A 19,486-nucleotide genomic window follows, 5' to 3' on the forward strand; every position below is an offset into this window, starting at 1 on the left:
TCATAAGGATACAGGCTTGGGATGCCCAGGAGAGTCATGAATAGTCTATGGGAACTTGAGAGACTCCTTAAGATGGAGTCTGGGGTCTCTGGCCCAATATGACTTAGTATTTGGAGAGGGATCTCAGTATGGGGCACTACCTTTTACTGAGGGTTTACTGGTGGCTAGTGGGGCAAAAGAATGTCATGATTTTGCTACCTGCTTCTCAGGTATACAGACAGGAAGTAACCCCAGACAGGGTCTTGCCCCACTGACTTCATATGTTTTTGATGTCTGAATTGCAGGTCATCCCAGCCAGGAAATGGAGACCTAAATGGGATAAGGAGGGTGGGGGACAGGGACGGGGACGGGTGGCATGACCGGCCTGGAGTTACAAAGTACACTCCTCCCCCATGACCTCCACAAAGCCTTTCCTCTAAACCTCAGGTTCTAGTGCACTTTTTGTTTTGTTGTGTTGGACTAGAAGTTGGATTCAGGGCACATGCATGCTGAGCTAGCAGTTTAGCAGTGAGCTATACCCCATGCCCAGACTCCCTGCCGGAAAGGAGGGCCATGACTATCTGGATATGGGTGCCCTGTCTGGAATCAGAAAAACTGTGTATCCTGCCCCTGCCCTAACTAGCCCCCATCCCCAGTTGCTCAAGTCCCAGGTCCCTGAAACATAGGAGACTTCTCCCTCAATCAGTGCAAATCTGCTCCAGGAACTGTGACCCAGAGCCTTCCCCTCCACTACAGACCACTCCCCCAAACACCACAGGAGCCTGGAACTAGAGAGGGGCAAGAAGACTCTTTGGAATCCAGCATGGATCTGGTGATCAGAGGCTCATCCCCAGGGGAGCCCTGGCCCCCAGAGGGGAGAGCCTACAAGACAAAGAGGCCTTGGGTTGGTGGCCCTGTGTTTGAGTTGCTTCGTATCTTTATTCCTAGCATTTTCTACCACTGTCTGGACAGGGCTGCAGCCACAGAGAGTCCAGGGCAGTGGTCAGTGGGCTCAGGACTATTCCTGGGCTGGGTCTTTGGAGTCTGGGAGGTAGCCATAGAAGCAGGAGCTGGAGACTGTGACATTGAGTCTTGGCATTGAGCCCACTATAATCCAGTGGTGGTGTCTGGGTCAATTTTACCTCTGCGTGTACACACACACACACACACACACACACACACAAGAATACAACTTAAACTAGCCTCTTCATTTGGGGTTGCAGTGGTTCAAATGTCAACCAGTTACCCAAGTCCAACTCCTGGCACACAGAGGGCCACCTTGAATTGCTATGCTGGCCTGTGGTATAGATTGCAGAGGCCTGGGGGGTGTCTCCACTCTCTGTACCTAACACTATTGCCCTCAAAATGTTGACCTTCTACTCTTGTTTTTCCATCTGCCTGTAGTAGAGACTCTTCTGGTTGGATTTAACCCTCCTGGGAGTCATCAGTACCTTAATCTTTGTGCTTTCTCTGGAGGAACTTCTTCAGGGAACAAATAACGGAGGCTAGGAACAGCTCCTAGGTACCTTTTTGAGTGTTCAGTGGATACTACACAACCATAGAAAAGGCAAGCATCCAGCATTCATACCATTATACCCTATATGGAGCCCTTGCAGACATTGCTAATCAATCACAGCACAGTGGGCTCAGTTTGTCAGCCTAACACACTGGACAGCCATATCCAACAAATCAATAGGAAATCAACTTGCTGTCCAGAAACATGATGCGTCTGGATGGTAACCTCCCAGAGCCTTGACCTTTGACCCTTGGCAGAGTACTGCTGCCTATGGCTCGGGCCCGTTGGTCAAAGGCTGGGTGAGGGTGTGAGAACCGGTGCTGAGAATGTGAGTGGGGGCTGAGCCCTTGGTGCTCTTGTGCATGCTGACCGCATCCATACTGCTGGGTTTGAATTCTTCTCCACGCTGGTAGAAGAGGCCTCGGACAGTGGCCTGGAAGCCACTGGTGATGAAACAGTAGACAATGGGATCCATGCAGCTGTTGAGGCTGCTGAGGGTGACAGCCACGTGGTAAGCCACGAGGCTGGTATGCTTAGGTACATTGGGCCACAAAGCTACAGCCACCTGGCTGGCATGGAAGGGTGTGAAACAGACCAGGAAGATGACCAGCACCGTGAGCAGCAGCTGCATGGCCCTCACACGCCGCTGACGACCCTGGCGCAGCAGGCCAGGCCTCGACAGTGCACACATGATCCGGCCCGTGAACACGCTGATGACCAGCAGCGGCAGCAGGAACTCCAGGACGGTCAGAGCAAAGACACGGCAGCACGATCGTCCCCCAGACTTCACACCCAGTACAGACAGGGTCACGATTCCCGCTGCCAGCCACACGAAGATGCACACGGCCTTGGCGCAGGCCGGCTGGCGCCAGCGCCGGGAGCCCTCGGGTTGCACGATGGCCAGGTAGCGGTCCACGCAGATGCAGGTGAGGAAGAGGATGGAACAGTGCATGTTGAGGAAGTAGCCCAGGACGTGAGGGAAGGCACAGCGCAGGCAGCCGGGGGCACCGTAGAAGACAGCAAAGCGTGTGGGCAGGGACAGGCCCACCAGCAGGTCAGTCACCACCAGGTTGATGGTATAGGTGACCGAAGGTGTCTTGGCCCGCGTGCGGCAGCAGAAGACATACAGTGCCAGTCCATTGAGCACCAGTCCAGCAAGGAAGATGGTGCCGTGCACGACCATTAGTGCCAGCCACAGGCTGGGGAAGGTGCTTTGCAGTTTCTCATCCATCTGGGCAAATTGGTGGAACAGGGGCGTCTCTGGCCCTGGACTTCCATTGGTCCATGCTGCTGCAGTAGTATTGGGGAGCGCAGCATCCCAGGGCCTCATCGACAATGCAGAGGGCATGGCAGTGGTCAGTGCACGCCCAGCCTGGAAGCAAGCAAAGGAATCACTGCAGGTATCTGGCATTCCCAGAACATGCTTTTGATTGGCGCAGCTCCCTCCGTTCCACCTGGACACTGTACCGAGCATGTGCTGAGGATCCAGAGACCGACCGACCTTGCTGGATAGACAAAAATTTGCACGGAGGTCTGTCCTCAGACTCCAGAGAAAAGCCATCACATGGGGCTGCTATGTGAGTTCAGGGCTAGCTCTCACATGCCCTAGCTGCACCTCCTCTGGGAAGTCCCTTAACTACTGTGCCTTCTTTTCTATCCTGTGCCACTGGAATCCCATTGCCTCTGGGAGCATTGCAGACATAGCTTGTGGATGATGAACCAGTTCTGCTGGGACAAAGACGAGCTAACCCACGTGGGGACTAGAAACTGCCTGTTACTCCCCTGCCCCACACCCATTGTCAAGGTCCCAGTCTCTGGGCACTGGTCTATCCTTACCTTCTCTCGGGGCCAGCTCCAGACCACCACTCTGGAGAATGGGTGTTCAGTAGGCTGGATGGGTGTATGAGATGGAACTAGGAGGCGGGTCCCCGCAGAAGCTGCCTAGCTGCCTGGCCTCCGGTGTGAGTCAAATAAACACTGGACTCCGTGCAGGGTGGCGTGGGGCAAGCAGGGGGCTGGGCTGGAGCCACCCGCTGTTTATGTTCCTGTCATAGTGTTTAACTCTGTTCTGGATTTATCCCTTTATTTAAAGAGGAAGGGTTAACAGGATCCCACCCCCACCCCAGCTGACTGACCCTCCAAATATGGACATTTTTTGGGGTTTTTCGGGGGAAAGGCGCCTCTGGGATGAGGCCAGGAGGAGAATTGCACATAAAGTGTGGCTGGTGCCCACTGCCCCACCCCACCCCCTGCAGGGCACAAGAAGACCCTCCCCACCCATAGGCTGGTTCCCTATATCCCTCCTGTTGGCTGGCTGCTGGACACAGCCCAAGCACTGTCCATTCCCAGGGCCTGGCCCCATGGCCTCAGGTTCCTGTCACACAGGTTTCCTCTGGCCACAGAAACCCACAACAAGCTACCAAGTCTTTCCTCAGGAGAAATCTCCTGGTGGAACAGAGTCTGATGTCTATCTAGTAGGGTAGATTCAGCATTGACTTTGAAGGGAAGGGTCACGCAGGGCTGGTGGTCACCTCTATCTTTAGGCTCAGAGAGACTACTGCTTGCTGAGGTCATCCAGCATGCCCCCCCCCCTTTTTTTAAAGATTTATTTATTTATATAAGTACACTGTAGCTGTTTTCAGACACACTAGAATAGAGCATCAGATTTCATTACAGATGGTTATGAGCCACCATGCAGTTGCTGGGATTTGAACTCAGGACCTCTGGAAGAGCAGTCAGTGCTCTTAACCACTGAGCCATCTCTCCAGCCCTCAGCACGCCTTTCTATCCCAGAGTTCTATACCTGGACATCTACCACTTTGAGGTTTCTAGGAGGAGCTCTGTCTTGCCCAGGATACAAGTCCTTCTAGAAACTTCAGAAAGTGTTTGCTGAGTAAACCGTATGTCCTTCCTGTGGCCCTGTGGTTCCTAGGCACCAGGCAGAGAGAGAGCAGGAAAGATATTCTATAGTTGAGACAGAGTTTGGTGTAAGACCTGGCATTTTGGGGCTATGGGCTGTACCTTAGGATCAAGGACACAGAAGGTTCCCAGGAAGGAGAGAGATACCACTTACTGGGTTCTTACTTTATAGCTAAGAAAATGCTGGGAGAAAAGATAGCAGAGCCGAGCAAGGACAGACTACTCCCTATGGATTCTCCCTAGGCTCTGGCCTTGGGTGAGTGTCCTAATCAGAGACTTGTAATAAACATTACAGCTCTCCCTCTGGGAGTCAGTCCCAGAGTGAAGCTAACCCTCAGGGTCCTGCTTCCTCAGAAACTCCCCAATGCCATCTGTGATCACCAGAAATGTTATTGAGGTGTGGGGGACACAGCAGCCCAGTGGTGGGGCTCTGGGGCTCTGGGGCTCCTGAGCCTGGAGAGAGCCAGGAGCCACATTCAGAGTACCCCAGAGCCCAGACAGGTGAGGAAGGAGGCACACACGCATACTGATGCTTTGCTCCAAGAATCCGAGCCCTCACTTTGAATAAAGCTGTGCTCTAAACTGAGTATCACAGTAAATCCTAAAACTTGTTCGCTGAGCCATGATCTCAGTAACTCAATGAGCCTTGGTTCCTGTCACGCTCTGAGATGAGAGCTTGCTCACACACTGAGCCCTGACTCTTGTCAGACACGGAGCCCTGATCTTAGTAACACAAGAAGTCTCCATTCATGTGGCACTCTGAGCCCAACCTTAGTCAAACATTGAGTGCTCTGCTGGGTGTGGTGATGCACACCTTGATTCCAATACTCAGGGGGTAAATTCTGTGAGATGGAGGCCAGCCTGATCTACATAGTGAGTTCCAGGCTAGCCAGAGCTACATAAGCTGTGTATGTGTGTGTGTGTGTGTGTGTGTGCGTGTATGTGTGTGTGTGTTGTTGTTGTTGTTTTATTGTAAGAGATCTGATCCTTATCTGAGCCCTGATCCTGATTACACACTGAGACTTGATCCCAGAGATAGAATGAGCCCTAATCCTAATGTATAATCCTGTGTAAACTGAGAGTGTCCAAAGCACCAGGTATACAAACCTGGAGGGTATGACTGCTCCAAGGTATGGTTGAGGAGAAGGTTTTTATTGTAGATATGAGGGAGAGCACAGCCAGAGGTCTCTGGAAGAATCCAGAACAAAGAGAGAAAGTAGCAAACGTGGCCAGCAGACTGGACTAGGGCAGGAAAGGAGATGGGGGTGAGGATGGAGGAGTGAGAGGAGAGATGAAGACAGAGAGAGCATGGGCAGAGGAGGCTGAGAGAGGGGGACCAAGAGATGAAGACAAAAGAGAGAGGATATAGCCAAGACAGTAGAGTTATTAGTGATCCATAAACCAGGGAGGGCGTGGGGTGGGGGTGGGGAGGGGAAGCCCCTGAGCTGGAGAAGTGTAGGGGAGGGGCGGAGTGAGAGGAGCCAGAGTGCCAACATGGACTCTGTAGCAGGTACTTGTGATTCTGAGAGAGCCCAAAGGCCAGCGTGCACCTTGGTACGCCAACAGGCACCACAGATAGCCATTTGGCCCCGAGTTTCTTTTGGATCTGATATACACGGATCTCCAAGCTCATAGACACAATAAGGCATCTCTGTCACACCCTGACCCAGGTAATCTTGAGTCCTGATCCTGCACGCATGATCTCTTCTTCCTAGACATACGTCTCTGCTGTGCTTGGATACACAGACAGAACCCTGATGATCATTTGGACCCTGGCCCAGAACAGTTGCCTACTGGTACCTGATCCCCTCTAAGACTGTTCCTATTCATGAAACTCTGGTTTTGTTCACAACTGGGGCTTCATGCTGGGCATGTGATCCTTCCTTCCTTCCTTCCTTCCTTCCTTCCTTCCTTCCTTCCTTCCTTCCTTCCTTCCTTCCTTCCTTCCTTTCTTCCTTCCAGCCCCCTTCTGTTGAGTCTCTCACCTCTGTACCCATTGTTTCTTGCACCCCTGATATTCCCTCAAGTGCTCCCTTAGTTCCAACCTCCTCTCACACTGAAGTCCTCAGTGCATCTTTAAGTGATCACGCCCAGACTCCCCAGTCCCAGTGGAGAAAGTGTGTACACTGGGGAAGCCTGGAAGAAGAGGCCCAGGCCTGGCCCTTGAGGAAGAGAGAAGCTGCAGGCAAGCAGGTCACAGAGACTTGTCTGAGTCTGGCAGTCACACCTTCCTCCAGGAAGGAGGAGGCTTCTGTTGGGACCACTATGCCTTTTTACCACCCTCCCTACCTCCACTGCTTTGGGGCAGAAACATCTGCTGTTAGCTGGGTGGTAGTGGCACACACTTTTAATCCCAGCATTTGGGAGGCAGAGGCAGGCAGATTTCTGAGTTTGAGGCCAACCTGGTCTACAGAGTGAGTTCCAGGACAGCCAGGGCTATACAGAGAAACCCTGTGTCAAAAAAACAAAACAAAGAAAAAAAAGAGAAAAGTCTGCTGTGGGCCTCTGCAGAGAGTGAGCATGCATGGTGGAGGCTTGCTTAACCCTGCTAACTTCTTTTCTTTCCTCCAGGAGATCAGAGCCAGAGCCTGCATGTTATAGGCCAGTTGAGGCTTTGCTGAGGACAGGCTATGGTGAGCTAGGTCCCCCAGATCACACACAAACAGCCTTTGGGGGGCGGGGGTTATGCAGCCCCTTTCCTGAGGCTGGGTCTTGACTAGGGTTGGAGTGTCCCTCTGCTGCCAAGGCTTTTACTTGCTGGAGAGAAACTCTCCCTCTCACCGGTATGATCCCTGCCCAGCTTCTGGGGGACACTTCAGCTGGGCCTTCAGCTCCTCACTCATAGTTTTGCTACTCCTATGATGCTGGATGTTGTACCTTCTCACCAGTCTGAGCACTTTAGGGGCTGCGAACTGTCAGAGCCCAGCACAGCATATCGGTCCTGCCAAAGCCGGCAGAGCAAGGCTGACTTCTTGTCCTAATACTCACTGTCTAACCACTCCTCACCTTCCCAGAGCCTTCAGGGTTCCACTAAGGGTGGAGCTGGCGGGGATGGGGTGGGGGGGTGGGGCGCTGTTACTGGTTTTTGTCTCCAACTGTGTGCCCTCCCTATCCACTAGTTGAGCAAAACTGACACCTCTTCCAGGAAGCCCTTTGAAGTCGCCCAGACTCCTGGGTTTGTCCCTACCCCAGCACACCACCATACTCCATGAATTGTCTGCTTTGAGCTTGCTCTGCCCCCACCCAAAACCCCTGGGATTCACTCCACCTTGTAAAATCAAGACTCTGGGGACCTACTTAAATGCTGCATAGAGGTGTTGTGTGGCTCAGTGGGAAACGCCCACATCACCCCAAGAGAGCTGTAAACTACAGTGAGCATGCCAAAGGGTCCCCGGTGACCATGCCAGCCAGCCCAGGATTTCTTAGAGATTTCAGAAAGCTCCCAGGGACAGATCGAACTTCTTTAGGTCGTGTTGATATACCGTGTCCTGAACTCCGATGAGAGTGGCTACTTCTGTCCCTCATAGCTCTGAGCACAAGGCTGTGGCATGCTCTCTTGCGTAGGATTCCCTGTTGGTCACCAGGGACCATGGCTACTTCTCTCCTTAACCTGTGAGTGGGGAGTGGCTTGTCTTGGCTTCTCCTTGGGCTCTGCCCAAACCTACCCTGATGTCTGCACGTGGCTTCTTGGCTGAACAGTGCCCCCACCGTTGCTCTTCTGGAGTTTGGCTGCCCTGCCTGGCTCCACGTGGGACCAGGAAGCTAACAGGTGGCTCCGGATCCTGCTCCGCGTGACTTCCTGTGCCAGGCTTGGGAGGGGCAGGCTCTAGGGATCGTCTGGGCAGGAGTATGAGTATTCCACAGCACCAAATGGCAACAACTTTTATAGGAGAGGCAAGCCATCTGCCTAGGGTCATGACCCTGAGGACCCAATATACGTTGGTTGGGACCAAGGGAGGGGGCATGGTGACGAGGGTAGTCGCAGCAACTAGGAGGTTCTTGGGGATTCTGAAGTTACAGGTGTATGTACAAGTCTGCCAGCGCTCAGAGTGTAACCGTAATAAAGATCTACATGGTTCTTCTAAGGCCAAGAGAGCCATGGCCAGGGAAGCACCTGCTCGCTTATTTTTATTACTAATCATGATTTTTGAGACAGTTGTCACATTCTGGTCCAGGCCGAACTGGAACCTCCTATGTAAACATAGGCTAGCATTGAATCCGCAGCAATCTTCCTGTCTTAGCTATCCAAGAGCTGAGATTACATGTGTGTGAATTACTGTGCTGGACTTACTAGCAACTTCTTTAGATCTATGAGCAACTGTGTTCAGTTGGCTTGAACTGCCCTTCGGTTTCCCCTCATTTAGCCTGGCATAAAGATCTGGCTTTCTCTGAGTCACCTGGCAGCTCTCTGAGGCATGGTTAGGACCTTAAGAGCCCATGTAGGACCTGGGCTTTATCTTGCCGACTTCCCCCAAAGTTGCCATCTGAGAAACTTTACCTGAGACCCTGGGAACGGGACTAATGGGAATGCCACATCTTTCTGGGGAATCACATTTGGTCACACTTGGGGGTTCTAACCAAGTGTGTTCTCAGGTCTCCCTGCCCTGCTGGCTCCTAGCTCACCTTTAGCCTAGACAACTAAAGTTTTCCCAGTTCCTGGCACCTTGTTTGCCAATTCAGCCTTTCTAACAGCTGCTTAAATGTGCAGGGATGGGGTCCGGGACGGGGGTCAAGTGTTTAATTCTTCTGAGTGCCTGGCCCACATGGTCTCTGCATCCACCGTTCTCCATCTTGGGCAGGCTGTTCTTTGCGCCTGGATTACCTGGTGGAGTCTGCACACTCTGGTCCCTGTGCCTAAGTCACCTGATGTAAGCGCTTAGTGCTCACAGTCAGTATCCCACACAACACTCCCTGAACCCCATTAAGTCCCTGGTACCTTGGATACCTTCCCTGAGGAAAAAGATCTAAGTCCCATAATTCTTTGGTCCCTATGAGAATACCTCCAAAGATCTCACTAACCCCTCCCCCTCCCAAGGGAACCCTAAGTAGATTCTGCTGACCCCATTTTGGTTGTGAGGAGACTGAGGCCTAGAGAGGCTCATTCTGATGCTCTGTGTCACACAGTAGGGGCACAAGTACTAGGTTTGACCTCTGCACTGTCTCATCCCCAGGTACAAGCTCTGTTGAAGCTGAGTGCGTATCAGCCCAGGCCCGTTGCCTGCCCTGTGGTGCCTCTCCTCCACTGTGCAGAGGAGGACTGGCTCAGCCTCCTATCATCCCCCTGCAGAACGCAGGTAGAGCTGGGAGTTCTGCAGGTATTAGATCTGGCTCCAACCCTAGCACTGGAGTCTTAAGGAACTTAGGCTGAGTGGTCCCTCCTCATACAGCTCACAGCTGCAGTAGAAGCAGGGCCAGGACACCCATCTAAGAGAGTAGTGTAGGGGAAGGCTGGCCAGACACATTCAAAGCCCTATGGTAGTCATTGTGTGGCCCAATATTCATTGGAAAGCCAGGGCCACCTAGGTACACAGTGGCCTTAGTTTTGACTAGACCTATGGAAGGAGTCTTACCCAGACATCTGTGAACATACTTCACCCCTCAGGGGCACAGCTGGGACACTCACCTTCCCTAGTTCATGCTCTGTACAGCAGTTCCATGCCCAAGAGTGTCATGTTCACCTGCCTCCCTGTTTTTATTTGTGTGGTATCTGGCTGGACTGGAACTAGTGAGAGTGTGGCTTAGGTGGCCATAGAATTGCATCAGGACAGCTGTGGAGATTGCAAATGAATGCTTCTGAAAGCCCCCCCCCCCCATGATTGTGCACAGAGGCACACACCTGCAATCTCAGAATTTGAGAGGTGGAAGGAAGGGGATCACTGTGAGTTTGAGGTCTGAGCAACACAGTGAGCCTGGGCTATAGGAGACCCTGACTTAAAAACTAAAACCAACCAACTGACCAACCAACTAACCCACCCACCCACCCAAACAACCAAACAACACAACCAACCAACCAACCAACCAACTTACCCACCCAACAAACCAACCAACCCAACCACCCAACTAACCAACCAACCAACCAACCCATCCACCTACCCACCCATCCAACCAACCAAACAACCAACCCATCTACCCACCCACCCACCCAACCAACCAACCAAAGAACTACAAAACAACCCCTACCCCCCCAAACCCACTGGAGCTGGGTCTGATGCACACACTCTCTAAAGCCAGCCCTTGAAAGCTCACCCAGGAAGATTACTGCAACTTTGAGGTCAACCTAAACTAAGAAGCTATAAAGTTAATAGAATTTCAGGGCAGCCTAGGATATAGATTGAGGCCTTGTCTCAAAACAAGGAACAAACAGGAAAGACCCCATAGCCAACCCCACCTCACACTAGAAGAAATCCCCTGAAGGCTCCCAGGAGGAAGCACAGCTCCCTTCCTTCTGACTGTGCTCGCAGAAAGACCTGCTCAGCAGACACACAGCCAGGTAGCCCCTGGAGGAGGGAAGCCCCTGGCAGCCTGTTGCTGAGGGGCAGCACACAGAGGCAGGCAAGGGCAGGTAACCCCTGTGGGCTATGCTTTCCCTCCACCAGCCTGTCTCAATCCTGCCTGAGTCTACCCAGCTGCTCCACTCCATGTCTGCCCCGCCAGCCACTCTGGCCACCAGCCAGTTCCCAGCCAGCCAGCCCCCTCGGGACCCTGCTCTATAGCCTTCTCACAGGGCAGCTACACCACGGAAGCTCAGCCCGGAAGCATCGGCTCGGAGGTCCCGTTGTGGGCTGAGCAGAAAATTTAGCGAGGAGATGGGCCTCAGTTTCCCCACTCCTAAAGAGAAAGCACCTGGGCTAGAGCAGAGGCCTTGAGCCAGGCGTGAGCAGATGTGGTTCCCTGTAGAGAAAGCAGATACTGTTCCAAGCCTTGCCTCCTCCTGGTGCTAGTGGTGAGGGACCCAGTGCTCATCAAACGCTGTTTGGATCGCTCTTTCCTAGCTCGGTCTGAGGGACGTCCCAGACAGGCATTGGGCTCAGCGGCAGATGTGCAGCAAGCAAGCGTGTGTGATCAATTGCATGAATGAAATCCAGAGTGGGCAAGATGGGTAAGGGTCCCTGGGAGAACAGAAAACAACCCCGCGGGATAGGGAAGGGCCACTTCTGCCCTTCCCCCTCCAAACAGAAAGCAACCCCACAGGGCAGCTAGGGTACCACTTCTGCCCCTTCCCTTCCGAACTCACTCTTTTCATCTCTGCGATCGTCTCTGTGGCAGAGGGCTGTGAACTGGGCTTGCTTCCTGGCACTGTTTCTCTCCCCTTCTCTTCTTCCTAAGTCTCCCAGCTGGGCAGGCAATAAAGATGCCCCGCTCTGTGCATGGGGGTACAGGAGGCAGCGGTGCCTGGGCAAACTCACCTGCTTTTGCCGCACCTTCCTCTGCAATGAGCCTAAGCTCTGACTGTCTGCGACCAACAGACAGTGCCTCCTTCCCAGGGCCTGACGTCAGGCCAGCCAGCTGCTTTTGGACACAGGCAGAGGGGTGGGGGGGTGGGGGCGGAGCGGTCTCCCTCCCCACGCCTGCTGGCCCGGCTGCCTTGGAGGAGCGGTGGGGGGGGGTGCCGGAGGGAACCTGGGGGGGTGTCAGAGATACCACACCTTCCCTAGACAGAAGGGTGAGCCACAGCTGTTCAGACCAGGAAGAGTGGAGGGGGGGGGCAGGGTTGGCTTCTGGCCCAAGGTTATGGGTTGTCTTAGAACAGCTTGGCCAGTTTCTGAGAGAAGGAAGCATCTGCTGGGTGGGTCCTGTTCCAGCAGCCAGGGGTTTGGGGGATCCAGGCAGGTGCAGCCACTGACGGCTGCCAGGGGATGGTCTCTGGGCAGGGCAAGGGCTGAGGCTGTGTAGGGTTGTTTGCTCTGCCAGAAGTTCCCTCTAGCCCTCTGCTCCTCAGGTCTGTCATCCACTTCAGTCCTAGCACAGTGCTTCCCTGAGCACCCACTGGGCAGCCATTCGGACGTCGCAGATCCAGGAGGGCTGTGTGCAGGAGGCCCTGGGCCCTCAGACCTCACACTGGGTGTGATAAAGAGCACGGGAAGAAGTGGGTGCCTAGTGGCAGATCCAGCCAGCCCAGACAAGAAGTGAGGGCAGAGTTCTGGAGTGGATAGAGGGAGGTGTCACAGGAGGGGGGGCTGCCTGGATGGGTAGAGGGAGGGGAAGCCATCCGGATAGGGGCAGCTGCATAGCCTGCACAGAAGAGACTGGAGAGCTTGATGAGGCTGGGGGGGGGGGATGAGGGAGGAAGGGGGGGGAAGTGGCCATTTGCACACAGAGTCTCAGCAACTCTTAGGGGCTCCAGTGTGCCTTTGATCCTGTGGGAACAAAAGGTTCTAGAAGAGGGGTGTAATCCCCCAGCCTTGGTCTCCACCCATCCTAATATCCATAGAATCTTGTTGTATCTCTCTCACTGGAGCAAACTGAGCCCCATGCAGGAGCCCATGGCTTGCCAGACTGCCTCCCCTAGGTCAGCACTGACTTCTGGTCCTGGAGGGAAGGTAGGTTTCAGGCTTCTGTGAGACTGCAGGGCTAAGGGGTAGGAATTCAAAGTCACTTCTGTGGGCAAGACTCTGATTGGCAGGCAAGAAAAGGGCTGGAGCTTGGAGGAGCTCACATTTCACAAGCTGGCCAGTGGGTGGGGGGGTCCAGAAAGCCATGATCCTTGCCTAGGGATCAGTGCCCACCTGTTCCTGACACCTGGCTATAACCTGGGTGCTAGTTCCTATCCCTGCCCTGTCTCCACGTTGGAACAACACAGGAAAGGCTGTGCTGGCCTTTCCTCCTCAGTGCCCTTCCACCTCCAGGAAACACCTGGGTGGGTCCTGTCCTATCACTTAGCAGGGCATACAAACCTGAGGAGAAGGGTGGCACTGAGGCTCAGGAACCGAGGCAGCCCTGAGGCAGAGGTCTACAGCCTCAGTGGGGCTCTTGGCTGCTGCTGCGCTTGCTGGGCTTTGTCTGAGGGGGACAAGGTGACATAGGCGACAGACAAGCCAGGTGCAGGGGAGGCTGGAGAAGGGAGGTGGCTGAGGTGTCATGGAACCCTAGGGCATTGCTGGGATTCTGGGGCAACATGAACTTTGTAAGAAGGGGAGGAGGCACCTAGCTATCTTTGCCTCCTGGGGGTCGAACAGGCCTGGAAAGGGCTGAGAAGGCTTCAAGGGGTCCCACCATGGCCCCAAGCAAGGTGATCTGAGAGCAACCCAAGCTCTTGAGCCTTTGCCCACACCAACAGGGGAAGTTGAGAGAGTCTGCTCAATTGCTGGGTCGTGTCTTGCCATCTAGAAACGTAGTCTAGGGGTCCATCATTCAACAAGAAGTGCAGAGTGTAGCTGGTGGTGGCACACTCCTTTGATCCCAGCACTCAGGAGTCAGAGGCAAGCAGATCTTTGAGTTCAAGGCCAGCCTGGTCTACAGAGTGAGTTTCAGGACAGCTAGGGCTACATAGAGCAACTGTTTCTCGCAAAACGGACAGATAGACAGACACAGAAAGACAGATGCAGAATGGAGCACCCACAGTGATATATGTTAAGCACGGTGTGATGCTAGGCCTCACTCAACCTTCATTTTTTTTTTTTAAGATTTATTTATTCTATGTATAGGGAGTACACTGTAGCTATCTTCAGACACACCAGAAGAGGGCATCGGATCCCATTACAGATGGTTGTGAGCCACCATGTGGTTGCTGGGAATTGAACTCAGGACCTCTGGAAGAGCAGTCAGGACTCTTAACCACTGAACCATCTCTCCAACCCCTTTACTCAATCTTCTAACCCTGTAAGGAGCTGCTGGGTCCCACTCTCAGGGAAGACGAGTCAGAGAGGTAGAGTCACCTGTCCAAGGGCACATAGTTAGAAAGAGGGGATCCAGACCTGGAGCTGTCCCTTCTGTCAAGCTGCCAGTCACACACAGAGCTAAAGCCGGGCCTGCTTTCTCCATGCAGGCATCAGAAGCAGCTCCAGGCCCGGTACTGGGCAAAGCGTAGGCTTCTGTGTCTTCCAGCACATTGGTCCTGGGGACCGTGTTCTATCCTGAGTTGGCTGGGCTTCAGCTGGCTTGGTAGAACTGGATCAGGGTCAAGAGTTGGGCAAACCCCCTGCAGAGCCTGGACTGGCTTTCTATTTCAGACCTGTCTGGCCTCCGATGGTCCCCTGGGATCATGACAGCTGAGTCTGCGTGGGACTGCACAGCGGGTCCCAGGAGTGCAGCGGAGCCGCTCTTTGAACCTCATTGTCTTGCTGTGTGTGCAGAGCAGAGATGCTGTGCGTTGCCCTGGCACTCTCCTAGGGGCTCTAGTGGCACCAGGGGTGTGGGGGGGGGAAGGAGGGAGGCCATTGGGCAAGATGTTCACTTTCTGGAAGGTTGGTGACAAATTTTTCTTGATAGGCAAGACTCAGCGTGGAGTGATTGGGAAGGGACAGCAGATGATGAACAGCCCATGAGGGAGAGCCTGCTAGGTCAGAATCCCGTGCCCTCCCACCGGGATCCTGAATCTAAATTGTGCTTGAGTAAAGAAGTCAGAAATCAGCTTGCCTGGCCTCGAATCTGCCAGAGCCAAGGGTGCTCAGGGTCCCTGTTTTATTTTGTGTTATGGCCACAGCTTGCTGAGGATCACGTATATTTGACAGAAGGGCTCCATAGGCCTTAGGTGACCCTACAATGGGCACTGTGTACATCTTACTGTCTTCCTGGACTCTACACCAGACTCCGAGGTTCAAAGACAACCAATGTTTGTCTTTTTTGATTGTCTCTCAGTTATTTTTAAATTGTATGTGTGTGTGGTGTGTATGTGTATGTATGACTTGATGTGGTATGTGCGTGTGAGTGTGGTGTGTGTGGTGTTTGTGGTGTATATGTGAGTGTGGTGTGTGTATGTGAGTGTGGTATGTGTGTGGTATGTCTATGTGTGTGTGGCATGTGTGGGTTTGTGTATGTGTGTGGAGTGTGGTCTGTGTATATGTGTGTGTCTGTCTGACTTTGACTCTCAGGATCTACTGAGGAAGGTGTTGGATGTCCTGGAGCTGGAGTTACATGTAGTGGCGAGCTGTCTGGTGTGAATGCTGGGAACTGACCTTGGGTGCTCTGAGGAACAGTGGACACTCTTCACTGCAGAACCTCCTCTCATATTCTACACGAGTACAACAAGTCCTGGAGAAGCGGTTTCCCAGGGAAGCTGATCTGTCTTCTTTCTTCAGACCAGGATACAAAGCTTTGCTCCAGGTTGTGCCACACTAGGGCCTCAACACTGAGGGTGCCCAGAGACACTTAGCTCTCTGGCTGTGTCCTAGAGTTTGTCCCTATCAGCAACCTTGGCTCTATTTAGTCTTCCCACAGCTGCCAGCCATGGATGGACCTTCTCTGTCTCTAGCTTCATGGCCCCAGAAGGGCTAGCCTGGGTGTCATCAGGGTCCTTAGTCTCTTTCCAGGTGAGCCAGCCCTTTTCTTCCTTCTTCCCCTCTCCCTTCCCTTCCATGAGGCTCAGGTGGAAGGGAGGTCTAAGACCCCAGGGCTCAAGTCCCAGCTGTAGCCTCAGCTGGTGCACTGGAAAAGAAAATAAGGACCCTCTGTGTCCTGGTGACCTACAGTCATGGCGCAGTCTGTGACAGGTGTTCTTACATGACCAAGGTCATGGCTCAGGCTGTGATAAGGATCAAGGCTCAGTGTAAAATCAGAGAGAAGTATTTGAACAGAGTCAAGACTTGGAGCATAAGCAAGATCAGGACTCAGAATACTATCCAGTCAAAAGGAGCTCAGTGTGTGACCAAAACCAAGGCTTGGTGTATGAGCATGATCAAGGCCCAGTGTGCAAATAAGAGCAAGGCTCAGTATGTGACAGGCTTAGGGACTCAGGGTGTGATCAAGATTAGGGCTCAGAGTGTGACCAGGAGCTGAGCTTGGCAGGTAATAAAGGTCAGATCTTAGGCTGTGACCAGCCGTATGACTCCTAGTTGCTGACAATGGTTGTCCATCTACAATCCTAGGGCTTGAAGGGCTGAAGCAGGAGGATTGTTGCAAGTTTGAGGCCACACTGGTGTACACAGATTTCCAGGTGAGCCAGGTTGACACAGCAAGATCTTGTCTCAAAAGGGAGTAGGGGCATAGAAACGGCTCAGTAGGTAAAGGTGACTGCCACCAAGTTCAAGTATCTAAGTTCAAGTCCTGGGACACACAGGATGGAAGGAAAGTCAATTCCTGTAACTGTTCCTCTGTCTTCTACATGTGCACTGTGGTTGTGTGCACTTATGTGTGTGAGGTGGGAACTGGTCAGCCAACCACAAACACAGGAGGACACTGTACTGATGTCAGTTACAGTAGTGTGGCTTCCTCAAAGACCCCATAGAGGTTAGGAATACATTTACCACAGAAAGAGATACCCCAATCTAAGATGAACTGAAACTAGCTGAGAATATGAAGGGTCCAGGGGCGGACCTGGCTAACCACCAGGCACCCAGCCTCTCCAGTTATGTGAAACTAACGATCAGCCTTGGAAGACCTACCACTCTATCCTCATTCACCTGTGCTCCTCCAGGACTCTGAAGAGATGGTGTCACCTTACAGTATGGTTTTGTTCAAATCTGGAGATGATCAGTCATCTTTTGTGACAAGACAGAGCATGTCCTGATCTTTCTGAAGAACAGTGTGGGAATCAATCTCTTTCTGTGTGTGTGTCTCTCTCTCTGTCTCTGTCTCTCTCTTTGTCTCTGTCTCTCTGTCTCTCTGTCTCTGTCTCTCTGTCTCTCTCTCTGTCTCTCTCTCTCTCTCTCTCTCTCTCTCTCTCTCTCTCTCTGGATGTATGTCTTTGTGTGTGTGTGTTTGGTTTACAAGCAAAAGTTTCTGTGAAGTCCTGCCTGCCCTGGAACTTGCTTGTAGACAAGGCTACCCTCAAACTCAAAGATCTGCCTGCCTCTGCCACCCGAGTGGGAGGATTAAAGGCATGTGCCACCACCTCCTGGCTTTGAGGAAACTTTAATTCCATTATGTAATAAGGGCAGCAGGGCCCCCCAAACCCAGAGCAGTTAGCGCCCCGACTGACCCTGGCTAGCATCACTAACCAATTAGGCTCTTGTTTGTATCCAGTTTGCAGAGATCTTCTCACAGTCTTCAGGCGGCAGGTGGGTAGACCAGGACAGTAGGCTGTTTAGCCCCAGCATTGGGTCCAGAGTCCTGGCTTCTTGTAGTCTCCTAACCTAGGAGCATAGGAGTACAAGGAGGATTTAGTGGATCTCCTACTTACTGTGCTTCCTGAAGAAGCTGGGTTCTAGGTTTGGAACTTTCAACTGGGCCTGTAGGAGTGACGCTTCTGGTTGGGGTCATCTCTGTTATCTCTTCCTGCTTGGTGAGACACCTCAAGCCTGCAGGACCCACACCTTATACTTGAGAGCTGCAAGACCCAGGGGTCTGGGCTGGAAGTCAGGTCCTACGTCTCACATGTGTCTCCTTTCTCACAGCACACAGAGTATAGCAAATGCAGGGAGTGAGGAAACTATCCTTATTAATGCCTTTGGGTTCGATGGTGACAGTCCCCGTCCTGAGGACTCTGGTCTAATGGAGGACACAACAGGAAGGTGACTGCGGGGAAAGCCAGAAGCAGGTTCCTTAGCCTCATTTCCCCTGCACGATGAAGGCAGCAGTGCAGGGGTGTTGTGTGAGCAGTGTCTGAGGTGCTGGTTAGCACGGGGTTCCCTATGTGTGTAGCTATAACTGGAGGGATATCACATTCTCTCATGCACCTTGGTCCAGGAGACCTGTGAGAGAAACACTAGATGCTAATGTTTTCATAGACGCTCCAGGGTGACTCTGACATGCACGTGGAGGTTGGGGGAGGACAGTTTCTAGGCCACGCACAATGATGCTGACCAGAGCGGACCTACACAGTCTTGTTCAGTCGCTCATTCATCCATCAACGACCATCTTGACAGTTTCTCAATCCTTGTAGATAATCCTTTTTCCCACTGTAAACTTTGCAGGCCTTCAGCGCCGACCAGATCTCCTGCCTGTGCCTCATCTCTGGAACAGGTTTGTTTACAGTCCACTGACGACTCTTCTCTTGCTGCCTTTGGTGTTTACATGGGCACTGTACTCTCCCAGGAAATCCAAGGGCAGGAAGGAGGTAGACAAGGCAGGCCCCCTGATGTGAGGATCTTGGGGTTTATCCAGACCTGTCACCGGCTCACCATCACCACGGCTCATGAAGAAGGCCTGGGGTTGGGGTTGGGAATTAAGATGTGGTTCCTTAGGTTCCTGTCTGTTAAGAGGAGAGACCTGAGGCAGGCTTCTTGGAGGAGGGGGCATGGAATTAATTGTCTGTGAAGATTGATGTGTAAGGCAGCAGGCGCAGGGTATCAGGGGCTTCCCAGCTCTAGATAGAAAGCAGACATGCAATATTGTTTTCTTTTTAAATTTATTTACGTTGTATATGAGTACACTGTCGTTGTCCTCAGCCACACCAGAAGAGTCCATCATATGGTTGTGAGCCACCCTGTGGTTGCTGGGAATTGAACTCAGGACCTTTGGAAGAGCAGTCAGTGCTCTTAACTGTTGAGCCATCTCTCCAGCTCCGACATGCAATGGTTTGACTCTACCGGGTGAATGTGGCCTGAGGGTAGATTGCCATCCCCACTCCAGGCTGTGTGGCCTCGGGCATGCCACCTCACTCCCTGTGCCCCTGCTTCCTCCTCTCTCCAGGAGTAGCTGCTAAGTGTTGCTCCCACAGGCTGGCCTGTAAGAGAAAACAGGGCATGCATGCTAGACAGCCTCAGGCAGCCTGGGGGCAAGGGCCCAGTAATCCCATAGAACTCTGTCCGAGGCAGGCTGGGAGCTAGGCTGAGGGCATCTTAAGCCCAGTTGTGTCCCTGTCATACTTCAAACTGGCTCTGAGAAAAATTGTACAGCATTTGGGGCTTTGTAAGGAGTGTTTGAGATGCTGGATGGTCTGCATGGGTCCCCTGTGCTGTGTCACTGCAGCTGGAGGGATAGCACATTTCCTCAGGCACCTTGATCTAGCACAGGAAGCTGCAGGAAAATTGTGCC

General features: G+C 52.8%; 1 protein-coding gene across 1 annotated transcript; it reads right to left on the reverse strand.

Moving 5' to 3' along the window:
* Positions 1 to 1,763: 1,763 nt before the first annotated feature.
* On the reverse strand, positions 1,764 to 2,843 carry Gpr20 (G protein-coupled receptor 20). Its single transcript, XM_052161420.1, has one exon. The coding sequence runs from the start codon at positions 2,841 to 2,843 to the stop codon at positions 1,764 to 1,766; it is 1,080 nt and encodes a 359-aa protein (XP_052017380.1).
* Between the last annotated feature and the right edge of the window lie 16,643 nt (positions 2,844 to 19,486).

This window comes from Apodemus sylvaticus, chromosome 17 (genome assembly GCF_947179515.1).
Source record: "Apodemus sylvaticus chromosome 17, mApoSyl1.1, whole genome shotgun sequence".
In the NCBI taxonomy this organism is placed as follows: Eukaryota; Metazoa; Chordata; class Mammalia; order Rodentia; family Muridae; genus Apodemus; species Apodemus sylvaticus.